The sequence below is a fragment of the Scaptodrosophila lebanonensis genome, unplaced genomic scaffold, assembly GCF_003285725.1.
Source record: "Scaptodrosophila lebanonensis strain 11010-0011.00,11010-0021.00 unplaced genomic scaffold, SlebRS2 tig00000001-arrow-pilon, whole genome shotgun sequence".
NCBI lineage: Eukaryota > Metazoa > Arthropoda > Insecta > Diptera > Drosophilidae > Scaptodrosophila > Scaptodrosophila lebanonensis.
This window is the reverse complement of record NW_022060529.1, coordinates 19,277,537-19,299,640: the sequence shown is the minus strand read 5'-3', so window position 1 is coordinate 19,299,640 and position 22,104 is coordinate 19,277,537. Positions and strand designations below refer to the sequence as shown.

At 38.1% G+C, this 22,104-nt stretch overlaps 2 protein-coding genes across 8 annotated transcripts in view; both read right to left on the bottom strand.

Annotated features, from left to right (window-relative positions):
• Positions 1 to 19,304, bottom strand: part of LOC115620501 (guanine nucleotide exchange factor DBS) — a 67,974-nt gene extending 48,670 nt beyond the window's left edge. For 2 of the 7 annotated variants that reach the window (XR_003995221.1, XM_030513756.1), the window contains exons 1-6: positions 18,564 to 19,303; positions 1,375 to 1,930; positions 815 to 905; positions 512 to 742; positions 305 to 454; positions 130 to 242 (exon numbers count right to left, since the gene is read on the bottom strand). Coding sequence is in view for 5 of the 7 variants with exons in the window: in XM_030513756.1 (XP_030369616.1) it covers positions 130 to 242; positions 305 to 454; positions 512 to 742; positions 815 to 905; positions 1,375 to 1,930; positions 18,564 to 18,789 (1,367 nt within the window). In the remaining 2 variants the exon portion in view is untranslated. Of the gene's footprint in view, positions 1 to 129; positions 243 to 304; positions 455 to 511; positions 743 to 814; positions 906 to 1,374; positions 1,931 to 5,131; positions 5,153 to 12,181; positions 12,383 to 14,169; positions 14,264 to 18,563 lie in introns of those variants that run through there. The other 5 variants (XR_003995222.1, XM_030513764.1, XM_030513787.1 and 2 more) reach the window with 5 other exon arrangements.
• On the bottom strand, positions 12,574 to 12,932 carry LOC115620538 (MICOS complex subunit Mic10). Its single transcript, XM_030513822.1, has one exon. It carries the CDS (start codon positions 12,881 to 12,883, stop codon positions 12,647 to 12,649), a length of 237 nt encoding a protein of 78 aa, XP_030369682.1. The 5' UTR covers positions 12,884 to 12,932; the 3' UTR covers positions 12,574 to 12,646.
• Positions 19,305 to 22,104: the final 2,800 nt, after the last annotated feature.

The following is a 22,104-nucleotide window of genomic DNA, read 5'->3' as shown; positions in this document are numbered from 1 at the left end:
TTTTGGGTTAGTTTATAAGTAATTGTTTGATACACAAAAACGCATTTTAGGAAGAAGTTTAATATTTAGTTGAAAAGTTACTAAAGCCATCAAAACTTAATGAGAGGTAGAACAGAAACTAGGACGCACCTCTCAATTGCGCTGACATTGCCAGTGCGCTCGGAGAATTCCTTCAGTTCCTCGTTTAATTTGATGTTATCGAGCAGAGCTTCGCCGTGCTTTGCAGCCGCTAGTATTTCCTCCTAAAAAGTAAATGGTTCAGACATGAGTTTGAGTTTGTTTTGCAAATCAACTAGCAGTTAACCTTGAGTCGAGCATAGTCGGTACCCTGATCCTCCAAGAGTTTTCGAGTAGCCTCAACGGAATTGGGAAATTCTGTATCGTGTATGGCCTGTATGAAAACGTCCAATTCGGCGGACACCTGATGCGTCAGGCTGGAGAACTTTTCGAGGGACTGCAAGTACGAAATTTAATAAAATAACAAAATAAACCAAGAGCCATGGGTACTTACAATCCGTTGTTGTATCCACTCGTGATGTGAATAGATCAAAGATCCACCCATATCAGCCGTAAGTTGGGTGGCATCGACAAACTCATGCAAATCGGAGAGCGCTGAGCAAATCACAAGTCGGAAGCGATATTCGTCTTTGGAGAATTTGGAGCTAACCTCGGAAATAGCCTTCTGGAAAAGGCCGGATGGACGCAACACATAGACCACATGTATAATGCCGGGAAAGTAAACCTAAATAGAAAACATTTTGTTTAGTATTTATGAGATTTTTTGTTGTTTTTTTTTTTTTTTTTGCAAACTTACGGAAATGCGTTGTAAAACCGTCTTTACTGAGGTCCATTTGTCCTTACGTCGATCGATTATTAAATGAAAGCCAAGATCAGCATCTTGTAGGCTAATAGAGAAACATTATTATTATTACTTAAGCCATGTTTGGGTTAATATTTGGAATGTACAAACAGAAAGCAGATATATAAACAGAAATATGGAGCTGCTAGCCATTTCTGGTGATAATTTTCAGTTAAAAACCTCTTAAAGGCAACTTTTGATATTTATCTAAGCTCTTTGGTACTTTAAAATGTCTACTACTACTAAAATTTCAAATAAACTCCATCCACCGGAGCTATCTATTATGAGCTGCTAGAAAGTAGTGAAAGATGGATTGTCTGGGTAGCGCTTTCGGGGTTAGGAAAAAACAAAAAATTGGGTAGACTTATGCATCGCCTCAAAGGAGGTAAAGTTCTTGAACGCTTCTGAATTCCATCTAATTCTGGAAACGGCAATAAGTAGTTAAGGAAGGGCACAACTTTGAAACTCTTACATTTTCTATTTGTACACCCAATTGATTTGGGTTGGGAACTTACGATGGCACAGAGCTGAGGTACAAAATAAGCTTCTGATAGTCCGCTTCTTCGAGGCAATTGAAGTTGTTGTTGTCCGGGAAGATAATCAGTGGACAGCCGTCCTGTGAACGACCACCAGTTATGATGGCATGCTGCGGATGCAGCAGATCGGCCACATCGGCTATGTTGAGCACACCCTCGCCGCTCATGGCCGCCGCTGCTTGTGCCGGACTGATGTGCTCCAGAAGCGAGTTGATGTGCTCCGCGGGCTGAGGGGGTCGCTGCGTGCCAAGCGCCTCGGCCGCATACACTACACCCTGAGAGTTAACAGAGCCGTTCGAGTTACTACTGATCGTGGACGTCGTATGCTGGAGTTGCGTGTTGCTGCCCCCGGCGTGATGGGCCGGTGAATTGGTGAGCGACTGGAAGAAGGCGGTCTGTATGGAGGCACCGCTGCTCACTGAGATCTGAGAGTCGATCATATGCTGATTGATCAGCTGTTGTTGGCGCTGTTGTGTGTGTGAGGCGCTCATAACGATCGCCTGAGACTCGGCCAGCGCCGTCTCAACGTCATTGTCTGCAGCAGAAAAGAAAGAAAGCGAAACGAGAAAAAAAAACCATTAGTGAGTAGTCGCTCGAAATTCATTCAGAAAAAAAAGTGAAAACTGAAAACTGAAAATTTGACGAAATCCACTTTGAATTGCCACCCAATAACCACCAAGAAGTAGAAGCCACACACTGAACGCATTCAATGGGGACGTCCGCACAATATACAGTGAAAACTCCCTTAATGGACACTCGCTCGGTGTATAAAGTATTTGAGCATTCCCTTAAGCGGACACTCCTCTTGGGCGGACAAAAATTGGCCGATCGTGAGTGTCCGGCCAAGAGAGTTTTCACTGCACATAGATATGTACAAGTATTAGATACATATATATTTCTGTATACATTTGTGCATAGTATATTGAGACACTAAAATGCCGAACGTCTTGTTTTTAGATTTTGACCTATTTTCAACGCATAAAGGGAACCCGCTCTGTACGCTCCGCACTTGCGGTCGAAATCGTTTCGCCGCGCTCGGTGTTTCCGCATTTGTACAACTTTGTTTATAGTACTCAACGTTTTTATACAGCTCTACGTGGTATAATTCATTCATTAATCGACATGAGTCAGTGGAGTAATACTACATACTAGGTGAGAAACAGGTGGCAAATATTCAAAGGCCACTTATGGGTCGATATCTTAAGCGTAAGAACCAAATGCCAATTAAATTTATCAGCCTTTTCATAGCTGTTTTTTGTATATTTTGGTTTTGTTTTCGATTGCAGGAGCTCTTTGGTAATTTCTTTATTTTTTTTGTTTATCAAATGAGGCAATAACATATGGAGCAACTGATAAGTACTCGTATGATATCACATTGTGCATAGGGTGCCTATATTATTATACGATATGTGTGGGGTGCCGCCTTATCAGAAATTAGCATTTTTTATTGCTGCCGATTTGGCATTTTATATGCGCACTTAGCAAATATCAATCAACTGATAATTTCAGGCCAATACGTATATATCTGGTGTGTTTATATAAATGTATACAGCAGACACAAATGAGTTTTCTTTGCAAAAAGAAGGGTAATTTGTTTTGATAATAAGTATGTTTGTCATAAAAGTTTGACAAAGGCCACAATTTATAAAATTTGGAACCATATGGAGAAAAATATAAAAAAAAGTGCTTCGTTCTAATATTGATTTTTTTTATTTATCATTCCTGTGGCAGCTTTTTCTTTCAATTTATAGCATAGAGGGACAATATTAAAATCTACTAAATAGAGAATTTAATTTTGATGTTTCCTATTGATTTTTGCAACGATTGTTATCGTGCAAATATTTCTCTGATCTTTAAAAAATGGAGGCTTTTATATGATATTAAAAACACTTGATGTGTCCATATAACAATAACTCGATGTTCAGACAGTCAGTCAGCTAGACTCTAGCTATATCGCAATCCTATATCAATCAATCCTACAAGTATATTTACTTATAAAGTAAGGTGTGCTTTCTTTTTTCATTTAAACAAATAAATATAAAGCTTTTCAGTAGTTTCGACGTGACATTCTCCGATAGACGTACAATACCAGGTCGTGCTGATCAAAAAATATAAAAACTGCAAATTTCAGATAAATAAATAAAATAAAATTACTTAGGCATAATGAGCTCTCTGAGTGTGATTGTTAAAAGGCCATAAATTTTTAATGAAAGTTATGTTTCTAAGATCTGCGAATATAGTATACACTTTTTAATTAGTCACATGGGCAGTTCATTTAATGTGGGTCGCGTCTTCGAGTGGGCTTCTCTGTATCAACGTCAATGCAAACACGAATAAAACGGAAACAACTATTATAGGTCTGTAACTAGCTTAGCTTTTAAAACCTCAAGGTTAATGGATATAAACGTAATAGGCGCCCAATATAAGTATGTGCAAATGTATAAGTTTATGCGATCACATTTTCACAAATATTTGCATACAAATTTACACCCTTCGCTACTAAGTTGAACCTTACTTGACGAACAATAAAATCTTCTTAGCTAACAGGCAACATTTATAGACGATTGGTAATCATTCAATAATTTATTGCTTTCTTTGTTATATGAAAAGCAACTTTTAAATGACGTTACGGAAATAGTGATTTTAAAAAATGCTTCATAAACTTTTAATTGCTCTCACTGCATGGTTTTCATTGTTAATGCTCATGTGTTTGTAATATCAGACTTTGTCATTACGAAACCTTAGTCATTGCAACAAACACACACCCTTGTGTGTTTTATATTTTTATTATAAATGACTTTCGTGAAACAGAAGCAGCTGTTTTACAGAATATAGAAAATCAATATAGAAATTGTATAAACTGAACTAAGACTAAATCAATGAGTGTGTTACTTATCAATGAACGAAGATCAAATAGATTTTAGTTTTGAATTTAAACAAATAGTGAGGCTTAGATTAGAAAGATCTGTAGGGTAGGAACAAATATGCCCTCTGGACTCTGGCTATTAAACATTCCTTTCAGATTGCGATGATTTTGATAAACCTTCTAGTTTTGATTATATATTTGCAAATGTTGCTTTCACAAATTTGTCTGAAGCGAATATCAAAATATTTCTGGTACATAGGTAGTTATTAGAATAAAATGTGTTGACGACTACGTCTTGTATTAGTTTTCTAATTGAGCAAGTCAGTCAGAGTTGGACTTGGTCGGTACATATCCGAAAGTTCTCGTTTTCGGTCAGTAGAGTTTGCTGTGTTTAAATCTTAAATGTTTAGTCTAATCTTAGAAGCTTTTCCTCTACCAAGAGCGGATAATTACACATATATTCAGATAACAAATGCAACGATACTGTTGAGGCAGTTCTTATTAAATGTAGCTTCTAAATAGACTGTAAAATTAGTCATGCAGTCACTTTTGTGAATTCTAAAATACAAACAAATATTCTAATATTTGAAATGTGAAAAATCCAGGCACATTATTGCATGTCAGCTCTATTACCACTTTTAGAAAAGGTCACAAGACCTAAGAACTTCATATTTAAATTAATAAAAAAGGGCGAAGCAGCTATCTGGACTAGTCAGGTCATTCGCTGACATTAGAGTAAAAACACGTTGATGTGGTTAATTGATGTGAAAATTCCAAAAGGTCGTTGGTTGAACACATTTAACATAAATAGCCATATTTGCAGAGGATGAGTGTCATTTGGTAACATGAATAAAGGTAATGGCAGCATACCTTCTGATATACTTTGCATGTTTCCCATGATAAAAAATAGCTGATATGCTTATCTCACAGATAAAATGTTTACATAGATATGAAGTTTACATATTCGCACATTTGATGTCCGCGATAGATAATTATATAGAAATAGCCACACACAATAAGCATGCGATTGTTTATACGTATGTATCTTTTTGCACTTTGGGGATATTATTTGCAAAGGCCGAAATTTGCAAACAAAACAATAAAACAATCCGTCAGGCCCGACTGACAACTCAAACTTTAATTCCCACTGTGTGTGTGTGCGTATGTGTGAGTGTACGCGCACGAATATCAGAACTATACGGTTCTCGGTCCCACCACACCACACCACAACTCACACGAGCGACAACAAAAACAAAACAGAACGTGGCGACCGAAACCCAAACACATGGGAGCATGGACAGCGCTACTCCGATAGCAATATGTGAGCGAGAGCGCCAACATCATCGCCTGGAGAGTGCGCAAAACTTGCGAGACAAATGCGCTGAGCAAGCTCGTTCGCACTCACACTTGGAAAAAATCAACTAGAGGCAATTGCTCGATTGGTCGGAGAAAATGGCATGGGTTTTTAATTGGAGGCACGGGCGGGCGGACAGGTAGGCCGCTTGGACATTCGCTGATATTCGTTTCGCCGGTCAGTTCTTGGCTTTCTTTTGCTCTCTTTATAATAAATGTTCGCAGCCGCAGCAGCAGCAGCATCATTTCGTCTATCGTCTCTGTCTCTCGGTCCAAATTGTCTGCCATGTAACGAGCACATAATTAGAGCAGCGAGTGCGGGCGCAAGGCAGTAAAATAAACTGCACGATAGTTCGCAAAAAATAACGTTCTATTTGTATCCGACAGCGGCGTTCAACTGTCAATTGTAGCGCGTATAACAGCTGTTAAGCTGGTAATGGCACCATGGGTGTAACAAAGTGGAAAATGCTGGGAGTCGCTCCCCTTCACCCCTATAAAACGAACAAAACTCAACTAGCTTTGCCATTGAAGTTATAAGTATGTTTAGTTGCCTCGTTCTCTTTATACCTCTTCAATTATTAAAATTGAACAAATAAATGGTTATATACATTTTAGAAATACCAACAGAATTTAAAAAAAAAATAAACATTTTAATGAATCTTTCTGAATAACAAACCTTAATTAATTTTATTAGATATAATCACTTGGGATGTATATTGTTTTTGGCATTCAAGATTATTATAATTTCTCGATATAAGATTTAGGAAACATTTAAAAAAGCATTAAAATAGTATCATCTCTTTTCAATATTTTCAAGAATATTCCTATTAATCTATATCGAACAGATTTCTATTCTGCGTCGAAATTAGGGGGAAGACTAAAATACTTTCATTTTTTCGACTTTGTATCTTTTCAGACTAAATAGGAAATCGACAATCCTCATTTTGTTTTGAATTTCTTCTGTTGATAATAATTACTGACGGTCATTCCCAACACACACTTGTCCATTATATAGTGGATAATTCTATGGGAGCTTTTTTAAGATATAGGCGATTATACGAATGGAAAATTAGGAAAACCCCATAGGGGGGGAAATCGAAAAAATAAAACAAACTTGCACAGCGTACACACATTAGGCATCTTTCATTTTATGTACAGAGTATAAAAAAAACACTAAAATAAAAATTTCTTCAATTCTAAATGTAACCAAACAAGAGAGAACGCTACAGTCGAGCTAGCCCGACAGTGTAATACCCTGTACCCAGGTAAACTTCCGTCACTGAGTTATGTGCGCCCATAGCAGCAGCAAAAAGAGGAAGAAGAGCGAACTTGTTGCTGCAGTTTGGGGGGGCTGTACTGGCGAGAATTTGTTTCGCTAATAACTTTTCTTAGAATTGATCGAATTGAAGTTTTGAACAACAGTAGACAATTATATATAAATTATGTGTGCAAAGTTTGGTTTAGGTAGCATTTGAAATGTGGACGCTATTGACGAAATTCTATAGCGGGGGAAGGGGGGGGGGGGGAACTAAAAAAAAATAAAATAAACTCGTCCTTTCTCGGACCTTGGAGAATCTGGATGCCAACTTTGGTTATTCTAGCTTTTATAGTTTCTGAGATCCTTGCGTTCATCCAGACGGACGGACATGTCTAGATCGATTTCTCTCGTCATGATGATCAAGAATATATATACTTTATGGGGTCGGAGATGCTTCCTTCTGTATGTTACATACTTTGCTAATATACCCTTTTTACCCTACGGGTACAGGGTATAAAAAACGCAGGCATACTAAATATACACTATGTTAACCGTGGAAAAAATCTTGATCCCTGCTAAACGAGAACCTGGCTACGCCCCTGACTGGCACACAGATGCACTGCAATGAGATGGTTCGAGTGATTATAATGTCAATTGCCGCCGTAACTGCGCCAGTTGGGATGCTGTTATATACGTGAGTGACTGCGACTGCGAATGCGACTCTGACTGTTCCCGGTTTCTGGCTCTGCAGTTGTGCTGTTCTCAGTTCTTTGTTGTTCCTGGCACTCCCTGCCCCTTCTGTGCTGTAATTAAGTTTTAGTTGTTGTGTTGATGACATAATAGCATTAACGTCATTACTTTGAGCCATTTTGACATCCATCGTCTATATGTAGATACGACATTCGATGCTTGTCGCTGTCTCTGACTTCACACACGGCTTATTGTTTTATGAAATTATGCGGTTTCTCAATTAGATTAAATGCATTTCTGTCGAATCGGTTCAAGTTCAATGCTCGAACTTTGTGTGTGTGAGTGTGTTTGTGTGCGAGTGTTGGCGAGATTGCGGGTCTTGAGCGAGGCTCGTGACGTTGTGTGGTATATATGTATGTGGGTGTATTGTTCCGATACAGGAACAGAATAAATCGTGTATGGGGGGCAAGATTATTACGCTGCGCACTGTTTGATTTGGATATCATTCATGCCTTGATTTATTCTATTTCCAGGGCAAACAAGAGTACCAGGGTAAGTGAAGAGATTTCTCAGAAACATATAAGCAATTTTCCACCAATCCAATCTATTTTTATTTATGTTAGATAAACAAATGTGGGATTTGGTAGCTGCTCTAACAGCTTTTCAAGTTTTCTAAGAACTATACACATAAATTAAAATGTATTTAATAAAAACAAATAAAATTTTCACATTTTAAGATAATGAACCAAAAATTAAATTAATTTAATTAATGAGTTATTAGAGATGGATATCAGTTACGCATTACAGAGGACGAAAGCAAAATAGCAATTTCCTCAAGTGCTACCTAAAACAATTTTTTATATTCATTCGAGCCTATAATTGATGTTAAATCTCTCAATATGACTCTTTCAACTTTTTCTTGGGAATAAGCTTCACTTGCAAGAATAGCGCTAAGAATAGCATATGTACAAGTACATATGTATGTATGCTGTATGGGGTCAGACATTTTTAAGGATATTTTTTCGATGTTAATTAATTAAGTTTGTCAAAATTACCCAACACTGTTCCGACTTCTTCGATTGTGGTGTTATAGCAGAAGCCTATTTGTGAAACTCTACTTTTGGCTCCTTTTTATAAGTACTTATGTACATAAATGTATATTTACATTTACATCAATACGGAATTGACGGTTTTTTCAAACACTGTTTTCAAAGTCGCAAAAATCGTCAGTAAGCACGTGATCTTAACACATTTATACGAGCCCTAACCACTATTAATTGGTACGGCATGGTTTTTTTCGACAGTGCAACTTTCAATGACTCATATTTATTTGTAGGCGATGATTGCCCAAACATATTTATATTTTTTAAAAAGGTCATTGAATTACCTTTAATTTCATATCAAAACATGCACAAGTTTCATATCAACAAAATGAAAAAACTCAATTTAAATAAAACAACTTTCATACTACACGAAATATTTTGACCATTATTAATTGGTACGGCAACATTATTTTTGTTAAAAAAACGGTGAAAAATGTAAAATGTAAACAAAAACTGGACAAGTAACGGTAAATAGAATATTGTGATGAAGGAAAAGTAAAAACATATGACATTTAGTTGTAGTTTTAGTTTTATTCCCTGATTTATGAGCACGATGGCACGTGGCAAGCCAGTTTGTGAGGAAGTTCGAGCTAAAATTCTAAAAAAATTAAATTTGGGCAACAGCTATGGTGAAATATCGAAAAGTCTTATGCTTTCTAAGTCTACAGTTCAAAATATAGTGAAAAGCTACAGAAAGAATGGCAATATACACTGTAATACAGCAAAAAGAGGTCGAGTCTCAAAAGTTACTTCGCGTGACAAAAGAAGTTTGTCGAGTATAATAAAGGAAAATCGGCGAAGTACTGTGAGAGATATATCGGCAAAATGGTCTGCAAAAATTGGGAAAACAGTGAAACGAGAATGGACTCGACAGCAAATGAAAAGAATTGGATATGGCTTCTATAAGGTATGATTGCGGTTCCTGCTTAGCATAACAGATAATTTTTTCTGTACAATTAATATATGTTGGTGTTTTTAGGCCAAAGAAAAACCATTGCTCACAGCTTTGCAGATGAAAAAACGATTGCTATGGGCAAGACAAAGGCAGAATTGGGAACAGAGGCGTTGGCATTCTATAATTTTTAGCGATGAATCCAAATTTGATGTGTGTGTCGGTGATGCTCGAAAACGAGTAATACGAAAACGTACGGAGGCATATCACAAAGATTGTCTTAAACGTACAGTCAAGTTTCCAACGAGCACAATGGTGTGGGGATGCATGTCAGCCAAAGGTGTGGGACAACTTTACTTTATAGATGGAACTGTAAATGCAGAAAAATATAAGTGTATCCTTCAAAGTAATCTCCTTCCATCAATACCAAAGCTTTCTGAGTGTGGGGAATATACCTTTCAACAGGATGGTGCATCACCACACACCGCAAAAACAACCAAAAATTGGCTTCAAGAAAATGGAATTGATGTCTTAGATTGGCCGTCATCAAGCCCAGATCTAAGCCCAATAGAAAACTTGTGGGCAATCATCAAAAGAAAGCTGAGGAATGACCCACAGCGTACTCTGTCAGGACTAAAATCAAAAATTCAGGAAATTTGGGATTCCATAACTCCAGAAGAATGCCTAAAATTAGTAAATACCATGCAGAAGAGAATTCAGGGTGTTATTAAAAATAAAGGAGATGTTACTCAGTTTTAATGAATATATAATGTTGCCGTACCAATTAATAATGGTCAAAATATTTCGTGTAGTATGAAAGTTGTTTTATTTAAATTGAGTTTTTTCATTTTGTTGATATGAAACTCGTGCATGTTTTGATATGAAATTAAAGGTAATTCAATGACCTTTTTAAAAAGTATAAATATGTTTGGGCAATCATCGCCTACAAATAAATATGAGTCATTGAAAGTTGCACTGTCGAAAAAAACCGTGCCGTACCAATTAATAGTGGTTAGGGCTCGTACACCTTAGGTCATCGGTACTTCAAAACAATTTTGCTGACCTTATCGACTGCACACATTTCATTTAACGACCTTAGCGAGGCGCAGCAAAAGTGGATGTGTAAATATCTTAAAACTTACTCAGCCCATTGTAGACATTCACAGTACGTTTTTATTTTGAAATACGATAATTATGTGAATTATTTAGTGAAATGTTTTCAAAATAATATCAATATCGAGAGATTTGAGGCTAGCGTTACAGATTCAATTTAAGCAAATAACTTTTTGTGATTTTTTAAAAATGTTTCAAAACGTTTTTATTAAGTTGGCAAAGGGCGAGTTCAAACTTTGGGCGTATTCTAAAATTGTAAACATTGTTCGAGACGTATATGACATGATTGATAAAATCTACGATAGTGCATTCAAATTGTTGAGATTTCATACGAGAATAAGTGGTTCCCAGGTAAAAGATTCGCTTGGAATGTTTTTTAGAGAGATGCTATTTGGAATTGGAAATTTTAAATGGAGTAATGCTGGAAGAGCTTTTTGAACCATTTAAGCACTTATTCAGTCGCTCCTGTTCATAATTCGTTTCTTTGTGTTGGTCAACTTTTGTTTTTGATGGCATTTTATAGAAAAAATGGGAAATGTTCATGTTATGTTTACGCTGGTGAATATTTTGCACTTAATAATAATATAATAATCTGAAAGAACTACCTCTTATTGAATTGGCTTCGGAATAATCCTCAATTGTGTCTGTAAATTTAAGGAAGAATGGTGGCATATGATAAATGCGGAGAAAGTTGAATAAATAAGATGGAGAGAGGCCAAACAAGGTACGTTTTTTAAGGTGCTTGCTCATAACCTGAGTCATGTTTGGGACACAGGACGTGGCACGTTAACGGTCAAAATTAAGTTAAGGGAGCGCCCCACGCATTCGTCGATGAGATAGACAAGAACAATGTGATTCATTCGGATTTAGCTTAAGCTCGATATAGTGAAGCACAGTTTGATATCAATTGCGCTTGTTTTCCGGGAAGCGTTGAATGAAAATCTGATAGTACTCGTACTTATACAGAAGATTAAATTTAATGGCTTGCAGAAAAATGCTACGATAATTAAAAAGAAGCCCGCCTATTAAAGCCGCTGCATATGGCGCCGCATATTTTATGTACAAGCATAAATACATACATATATACATATGTATGTATGTATAATCACGTGTGGTGATGTGTAATTGTTTGCTTGTTCTGCGGATTATCTTTTCGCTGAACTTTTACTTTTGCAGTTTGTTGTTGTTGTTGTTGGCACACACACGGCGGCATTTCGTTTGGTTCCAATTATAAGTACTGAACAACATTTGCATTTTGCCAATTTTCAGTGAATTTTATTTTTGGCAAGCACCACAAGCTACAGTCACAGCCACATTTGTCATCTGGCCGACACGTAAATACAAATACGTGTGTGTGGACCAAAGATACAGATATACATAAATTCGAATATGGCAGCGACGATCGGGCCAAAAGGCAGCAAGCGGCACGTACACAGATTTTTACGATTATGTTTATATTTCATTGAGATTTGGATTCGCTTGTTTCTCATTTTTCATGCACATGCATTTACCGTTAATTAATCGTCAGGTAACGAGAATCGCAGTCAAAACTTCACGCTGCGGCGACTTTGGCGCACCTTTTCACGCTTTGAAAAACAATTTAAATAATAACGCACACAGCTAATACGTTATTCTTCTTTTTTTTAGCAAACAACTCTAGAACGACGAGAGTAGATAAGTATCTTGTGCGTTGCGACTACGTCGGTGGACTGACAAATGCAAGATACATTTGCCCGCTGGCGTCGAGCCCGCGCATGACGAGCGATTAAGAGAGCGCAATGCGAACAAGAGAGAGAGAGAGAGACACAGGGAGAGAGCAAATCGTGCTCAGCCTTTTTGCTTATCAGTATGGAGAAAAGCAAAAGATCTTAATGGCCATTCGTAGAGTCCTTGTTAGCCATAATCAAGAGTGCAAAACAGAAACATTTATTAATCAATCAATAAATTAGTTAGCTGGGTCGCGGTTGGCATTCGCATTAATCTTTTGTTGTGGAGGCGTTCCAGCGTGCCTGGCAACAGTCGTAGGCCAGTCCAAGGCCAAATCCCAGACCCATCCAGATGGGATAGGTTCGTGGGCGCGTGAAACACAGCGTCAGTACTGAACCGATCAGAATTCCGCTACCACCCTTCATCACCACATCCGCGATGCACTTGTCGTTGATTTTGGAATGTTCCGACTGACATGGCGGCTTTGTTTGAGGCGCATGTGACATGTTTTGTTTTGTTTAGTTTAGATTCACAGAATATTCTAATTTTTAGTGTGTTTTTTCGAATGGATTAAATACTTTTTCGGTCTGACAGTGAAGTTGACAGAAGGGAAAATTGAACGTTAGTATGTACATATGTACATATGTAAAGATTTAAACATTCTTTATGATCAGCAGCTCTTGATCTATTCGCCACATTGGCTAATGCTACAAGAGTTGGTGACGTTTCAAGCTCTTTTTTAGCGTATCACTTTACAGCTCGACTGGCCCTTTTACCGGTGTTGTAATCCCGCTCTGTTTCCGTTGGCTCACGCACTAAGACGATTGACACAATTCGCCATTCCACATTCCACTCACCTCTGCGGAAAATGTTAAAGATATGCAAGCACTTCAAATTACAATTGCAGCTAATTTTCTGCATGTTGTGAGGAGAACTGTAGCTGTGGGCCGGCGAAACGTATACTTGAAACTAAACCGTGGGCCGAGGGCTAGACACGCACACACACACACACCACACACAGGTGTTGGGTGCTTTGGGTGTGAGCTCGAATGCGTAATGGCTGGATTACCATACGAATTTGGAGAAGGCAATGCCGGCAAGAAAAGAAGTTATGACAGCTGCATATTAATTTTGTCGAATTTTGATTAAGCAAATGGTAAAAACGGAGCCAAAGAGCAGCGGTGAATAAACGGCGGAATGAAAGCAAATCAAAATAAAAGGGTATATTAGTTTTGTGCAAATTTAGATACTTTTGTACCAAACATCAGGAAGCATGATTGCCACATACATATGATCAGCCTGAAGAGACAAAATCTGAACTAAACGACACAGTTTTAACTTAATATGCTTTTTCCCTTCCTTCGCCCGGTACAAAAATTAAAAAAATTGTCATAAAAAGTAAATTTCATCCCAGTAGGGATTTTATCCCAGACCCTAAGAAGAGTTAGCGATCTGTTTTATGCCAGAGCTACGCCCCCAAGCTGCAGCTTCTTCGACCTTCCTGTTACTTCTGCTCTGAGCCGCACAACAAAGTATGTAAGCAGTTTTTTTGTAAAGAGTGTTTGAATGTCGTGCTTGCTCAACTGTAAGATCTTTTTATATTTTCTGTTATGGAATCGCAATCGAAGCGATAACGAAGGACCACTGACCACTTGGAGGGTTCGTCGTCGACCTTGAATTGTGCATCGCTCCGACATATCAGCTGTCACTCATCTGACCTTGTTCGTTTATTGTTGTTGTTTTAAACTGAGTTGAACGCGGGAAAAAATAAAACTAATTTGAGTAAACTTACATTGCAGTAAAACACAGGTGGCACTTTTGTTAGAAATATGTTATTTGAGCCGAAAGCTGTTTTAAAATTATAGGCAACTATTCACACAGCTGTTTTCGATTTTAAACTTATATTTAGAAGATACTTTTGTACTTTTAATTAAGAGTATAATGGCACTTTCTTCTTATGTTTTGATTGACTGACTCTACAAACAAACTAACACAGCCTGCCGACGCGCAGATGTTTACTGATGATCTGGCAGCACGAGCAAATGATACCAGATCGGTCTGAGCGCTTTGCCAGGGCTGCTGTAACAAAAAAACAGTAGTTTTGAAAGATATTTAGAAGAAAATATCAGAATTTATTTTTATGAATTAAATGTAAGTTTTCTGAATGTAAAAATGCAGCTTTGGCAACTTTAAATAATAAATGAGGTTGAAGCGCTGCTATCACACAAATATTTAAGCGTTAATATTGAATAAATTTCAAATAAAACTTATAAATTACACAAATGAATTTATCTGCAAATATCTTCTTACGTTTATGTTACAGTTCCAGTTGTCTGACCTAAAATATGTTTCTATAATATCAAATGATATCAAACCAGTTGTTCTTCATCGGCTCCTGTATCAAATATATTAATATAGTTTTGAATATTCTTTTTATTTTGTAGTGCTAATCTTCACTTATACAATTTTAGTAACAGTTGTCTGACCTAAAACCATTCCTATGACATTAAGTAGGGCACAGCACCAGAAAATGTATTTATATTTATTAATAATATATTTAAGTGCTATATTTAAACGTTAATTTTGAATATTGTTTCTATTTTGCAGTGCCAATCTTGATATTTGGCAATTTAAAAGAATAGTTGCTTGACCTAAAAAGTGTTGCAATGCCCCGCAGATATCATTCGCACTCAGTTGCATTTCGCTCAGTTTTTTTTTTCGCAAGCTTTTCTCTGTCGAGAAATGTAGGTGTAATTAAAATAGTGACTGAGCTGTACTTAGTCCCTTTGCTGAATGACTCATCATTAGGCTTGCTTTGCATTTAATTGCGTAGCCTACCCTTGGGTGAAAAGGCGCAAAGCTTTTTCCATCCATGCAGCATTCGACTTGGCTGTGACTCATACTCGCCTGGAATACTATATGCATTCATACATAAATCCATACATACATATGTACATACATCTGTACTTAAAAATTATGGCGGCTGTCAGTGTATGGCTGCGATTTGGTCGAATGCGGAATGTAAAAGGAATGAATGTGTTTTTGTTTTGCAATGTTCTTGTATTATGCTGGCGCCAGGCTGTCTGGAATGTGCGCGTCGTGCCAGATATCTTAAAACTGCAGCCAGGATGGCGACCATTCGCAATTACAGTACTTGGGAAATATGTGAAACTATATATAACATGTATGTATATGCGCTTAACATACATATATTTAAACTATAATTGCGGCTTAAGAATTTTTATTTAGACACCCGAGCGAGATATGCAGTACGCTCTCAAAAAGGAGCAAAGGCCTACATGACTTATCAGCTTTCATAAAAGTTATTTATAAATTATAACTTTTTTTGAGAAATTAATCGAATTTTTTATTTGCCATAGACTTTCAAGAAAGGAAAATATTAACTGGATATAAGCTACTGAGTTAAAGATTCAACTCAACAGATACCAAAAAAGAATATGCGAGGCTTTTGTAAAAATATTATAATATTAATCAGAAAACATTGAATGACAATGCCCTTAAATGGAAACTGGGCTCTTTATCTGCCTTCGGGACGCCCAACTTATCCATTTAAGGGCTAGAGCTTTTATATTATTTGGAAAATTGGAGCTGTATAAAAATATGAAAACATGCTTGTTTCTATTAGATTAAGTTTTTTCCATTACCAATTGTTTTAATTGTTTTAAAAATATGAAATATAAATACTTATTGTTCACTTGAGTTAAAATACTTTTGTTTATAATAAATAACCGCGAAGTTGTAGACCATTAAAATCAAAAGTAGAGAGTGTACAAATAATTATTGGTTGCGCTGTAAGTTTTTGTTGTTCTCGTTGAAAGCTAAGATGTAATTTCCTTTAATTCTAACCCATATTCTAACACAACACATTTGAGACTTTTCATTATTTAAAGCAGCCTTTGTGTATTGTGTTTATAGCCAGAAATGTAAACCAAGACACCCACAGTTCAGTCGCACTAAACTGAAGCAAGGTCATCTGTGTTGTTTTGCACAACAAAGCTGGCCAGCAGGGAAAGCTATTTCAGTTACAAATGGGCATAAAGCGGGCAAAACACTAAACAGACGTCGTAAGCAATAATTGTCAACCCCCGCAAAATGAGAATTGAAACCAAGACCGCCCACCCTGCCACAAGGTGTGGTGTGGTCTGTTCTGGGGCGGCATGGGGATGATGACCGATCTACTTGTGTCATAAAAGCGGCCATTAAAGTGCAGCTACACGAGAAGTGCATTTTTCCATTTCTAAGTGAGTTATGCGTCCACCCATCACCCCATTTCGAAATGAATTTTCAAAAGATAACAAAAGGGCACCGGGGGAAAAGCAGGTGGTGTGTACATCGAAGTAACTTTGTTTTTGTTTTTAAATATTGTTGTCTCCTATTTGAGCGGTATAAGAAGAAACCACTTTCAAGCTCTCATTGCTATCTGAATGTCCTCTTAGGACAGACGAGTGACCAGGCGATTGGATTCTATATTCTCTATATTCATTGAACAATAATGTTTTATTAAGCCCTGTACTTGATTGATAAAAGGTGTACTAGTTTTGTGCGAATGCTTGTAACAGAAGGAGGCGTGGCAGACCCTTAAAGTATTTATATTTTTGTGTCTATCCGTCCGTATGTCTGGATGAACGCTAGGATCTGAGCAATTAGAAGATCTAGTTACACTTAAGCCCTAGGCAGGTCAAGTTAATGGTTATTTTTCTTCTTTTCACATCCCCACTTCCCGCTATTAGTGATATCTTCTACTTTTTGATTCTGCTATTAGCTCGGCGGAAGTTTGTTTGCATGGGGTATTCCTTGAGCGTACTTGGATATAGGATATTGGATATAGGATATTGGATATAGGATATTGGATAAAGGATATTGGATATAGGATATTGGATATAGGATATTGGATATTGTGCTACCGCATTATCTACCCGAATTTAAAATCTCATCGAGTTACAAACTTAAAGAGTATTTAGGCTCATAAAACGTATCTTAAGTAATCGGAACGCCGAAAGCAAGACAATTGCTGGACCTATTCCACATTAGTATATGTCTTGCATTTACTTTATGCGAGAACATAAATAAATATTCACTTGATAATCCAACTAATATTAACCCATGAGGTAAGCGGTTATTATAATTCTAGTATTCTATTCTATAAAATAGTTTCTGCTTGTTATAGAGAGTCTCTAACACAATGTGGGGTACCCGGTCAGCTTCCTCAGATCAGAAGACGTGATAGCTTCACTTTGCTTCTAACAAAAGTGAATAAATGCGAGAAGGAAATCATGTTAATTTTTTTTTTCAACTATAACTAATGGATTCTTTTACTTCTTGTCATGAAGGTACACAACAAATTATTAAGGGAGATATTAAGGGATTAAACACTTTCTGACCAGTTTTTGACCATCTTTGATTCGCTTTTGAATTTGTTATAATCAGTTGTTTGTGTCATTTTTTTTTTTACCAATTATGGGAAAAATATTCTATATTTTATGCTAGCTCTGCAAAAAAGTGTATCTAAATTTATACAATTTGCTTCGGTAATAAGTTGGAGCATTATAGCTTCATCAATTTTGATAAAATGACTTTAAAAATCTTGCTAACCAGTTTTCAACTAACTGGTACTTACTCGTAAGTACTTCCAAAATATACCTGATTTATCTGCTTTTAACCATGTTTACTATCTTTAATAGGGCTGATAGAGTTTTAATTTTTTATTGTTAATGCAATGTTTGTTTCTTAAGTACCCACGTCCTTGCTTAATGCTGCAGGACGCACCTAAAGCGGCCGTTAAGAATGTAGGAAAGAGTTACCGCCTTTCTATGAAATTATGGCCTAGCGCTATCCCATTAGTCTTGTGGTATGCGAATTGGTAGCGAGTCAGTCGCCGCTTTTGGCCAACAAAGGCGTGTTTAATGGCTGCTTGGCTAGGGGAGAGGCGAGCCTTAACGATGGCGCCTGTTATGGAAAATCAATATGTAGGCAGAGTCCCGATAGCAATGCAGGGGAAAAACGTGACACTACCAGCTATTCTGGCAGGGTTGTTGTCCTTGTGAGCAGTTCATGTGGCGAGGCGCAACACTTGACACCGTCTGCAGTTACAAAGTCATTAAACTTTTAGTTTAAAGGACGCTAATTGGTTGTACCCATCCCCCATGTCTCCCCCATATCACTTACCCGACAACTCCGACACGTCCAGGCAGCTGGAGCGGCTCTTGGTGCGCTGCAGTAAATGCTGCATGGGAAGTCGCTGCGGACTGGCGGACTGGCCAGTTGGGGTGGCTGCCATTGTTGGTGCCCCGCCGACCCACTCGGCATCGATGGCCTTGGAGGCGCTGCGCTTGAAGTGCTCCAGGAAGTGGTCGATTTGCTTTTCGATCGATGTGGATGGCGAGCTCTCCATGGCTTAACAGTACATCCCTGAAATGCGTTTCGCACGCAACCAGTTACATATTTATGTTCTCGTATTTGGTGCAAGTTCCTCAAGCCCGAAGGTCACTTGAGTGGGAGGCGGGGGATGCCATCAACTTTGACCTTCTGCTGGCTGGCAACTCGACTTAATTGCACATTTTCCATTAGCAGCATTAATTTTTCATATCGCTAAACGTGAAATGCACTTCAAAAGTAAACACCCACCCTCCCAGCACTTGGGTCGCTCCTTGCTGCGCCCTTGTATGAAAATTTGGAAAACTGTTGGCTGTTGGCTGTTAGCTGTTAGCTGCACTTAACACTCAGCCGCAATTTAATTTGTGGAGTGGTGAGGCCTGAAAATGTTCACGTTGAGTGCAATTTCACTTTTTAATTGGTTTTTCCGCAATTCCGACGACCATCGACAAGACGCGCACACGGAAATTTATCTCTATACTATTTTTCGCCCTTCGCCGTGCTGCGAGTGTGGAAATTGCTGCGCGTTGCAAGTTTTCCGCCGCTTGGCTTTCAACGCTTTTCCAACTGATGATGACTCAACCGAACTTGCGCGTCGCTCACCGCAGACTGAAAATGTGGCAAGAACTGCCTTGCCTCGCTCTGCGAGGGTGGCTGTGGCACCCAAAAGACCTTCAGAGTGAACAGTGAGAGCGCGAGTGAGTGGGAGAGGGAGTGTGCTTTCAAAGAGCACGAGCTTCAGGTTGCAGCTTGGGTGGATGGGTGGTTAATGCGGAACCGGCATCCTTTTGTTTGAATCCCGAGTGCATCCTCAGTAGCTGTGTGTCTGCCTCTTTCCATTCAAGCTTCCAGCTACACGTGTTTCTTATGCATCGAAAGCTTAAGAAGTGCCTTGAAAGCTTTCATAAGCTGTGTGTAGTCAGCTGTTTTGTGGCTTTCATAACTGGACATGCAACTTCAGGCACTCCATAACATAACACTCCATGTAAAACAAAGTCGTGTCAGTTCGAACGCGTTGAAGCCGAGAACGACTGGACCAATTTTCATGGTTTTTGATTTGTTGTATTTGTCTCCGTCCGGAATAGCACAGTGGAATTCGAGCTCCAAATGAGGGAAAACAGGCTCCAAAAATACCAAAAACACTATCTGTTGTTTGTGAATCGACGATATGTATACAAACAACCATTATGCGAGGGCGTACTTTTTAATTATATTAAAAGGAAATCGTCGTCGTGAGCACTAACATAATTATACATTTTTTCGCTATTCAAACTTCAGAAGTCTCATAAATTTTCCCAAAACCAATGAACAACGATTTTATCTTCGATACTATTTCGAATTACAAGAGCTGATATATTTATGGAATGTGAGTATGTGCCTGATAAATCTTTTGTGCTCAGTTGGGAGAGTCGTCAATCATATGTATGTGTATTGTATGGGTGATGACTCAATGTTAGGAAATTGCGATGAAGGGGAGTATTTCGATCCAGAATCGGGCTCATGCGACTTGGCTGCAAATGTACAGTGTTTTTTGGATGATCCGGCAGAAGAGTTTGAGGAGGATGATCCAGAGGAAAAGGAGCAAAATCTAACGGAAAGAGTACCTGAAAAATTTGATATCTTAAACGTAAAGCCACTTGTAAGACCCAGCTGTCCAATTAGCGAAGATCCAAGTCAGGTTATATTCATGGCGAGTGGGGTGGGATATTGAAAGCAAATGCTGTGCTATGGCAATGCCAAGCATTTTTATACTCTGTACCCGTAGGGTAAAAAGGGTATACATATTAGGTTTGTGCAAAGTATGTAACAGGCAGAAGAAAGCATCTCCGACCCCATAAAGTATATATATTCTGAATCAGCATGACGAGAGAAACCGATCTAGACATGTCCGTCCGTCTGTCCGTCTGTCCGTGCGTCCGTCTGTCTGTATGAACGCCTGGATTTCGGAAGCGGCTAAGCGCAGATTTACCAAACTTGGTATGCAGGTGCTCCTAGTCCCTAGACTTTACGAGTTTATTTTATTTTTATGATTTTCCCTCCCCTCTCTCCGCTTCAGAATTTCGTCAATACTGTCCACATTTCAAAAGCTACATTAACCAAACTTTGCATACGCAATTTATATACAAATATCAGCATTCATTTTGAATGTCGTCGAAATCGGTAAATTCTAAGAAATGTTATTAGCGAAACAATTTCACTCCGGTACTACGCTCGATAACTGCAGCATCCAGTGCGCTCTTCTTCTTCCTTTGGCTTCTGCTAGAGGCGCATATAACTCGGTGTCGGAGGTTTGTCTGGGCACAGGGTATTTCGCTGTCGTGCTTGCTCGACTGTAGCGTTCCCTTATGTTAAAACATTTCATTAAACTTGTGTTCTACCATAATCTGATAGCTGATAAGCGTCCTATTCAATTAAGTGTTTCCACTAAAACAAGTCTGTTTTAATTAAATGTAACTTCTTAAACTCCAATCGAATGGTGTATAAAAGGCAAGCTCAGCAGCTGATATCCACTAGTACGACCAAAAATGAGTCCATCTATTCGTCATATTCGATCAATAATTAGTGTTGTGTGCTGGGCAACTCTTCTCAACGTAAATGCTAGAAACATCACCGAATGCGACTCTCAATCAGAAGTGTACATGCAAAACACTAGGCTAAATTGTAGCTATAGTATTATATGGTGTGATGGTGACTACTCGATGTTCTGCTCTGAAACAGATGTGTGCGATGAGAGCTTCAACTGCAGTACAGAGCAAATAGAAGAGAGCTCCACTACGAGCCCTGCTACAAATGGGGATCTAGATATTAGAGAAGTTTGCACAAAGGGCATCATCCGAAAATTTGTTTACCCACACAAATGTAACTATTACTACAATTGTATCGACGGCTTTCTACTGGTGGAGGCTTGTCCTTTAGGATTTGTTTTCAATACTGAAAAACAAGTCTGTAGCGAGAGCATTACGGATATAAATGGTTGTGTGCTGACGTAGTTAGTTCACCAAAACATCATTTAATTAATTTTCAAGTTTACTGTCACTTTTTATTCCCCTAATAAAAATATCAAGTGTCTTATCAATTGATACGAGCAATTGGTACTTATTTGATGAGTCTACAAGAAAGACGGTGCTGCTTCCGGATGTCGACAGTCTGGTTCCCACATATATATGTGGCTCTTGTGAATAGCGTACCTTTTCTTTCTGATTTTCTAGTGGCGCATGTTCTCAGCCTAGTTGATAATTTAATAGAAGAGGTGCTTACAACAATTCCAACACCTTTACTCCAGACAACTGCTGAGGTTTTGATACAAACCGACACCATAGGATCAATTGTCATT

Coding starts and splice junctions, on each gene's coding strand:
- LOC115620538 (XM_030513822.1), bottom strand. CDS start 12,883: ATGTCACATGCGCCTCAAACAAAGCCGCCATGTCAGTCGGAACATTCC.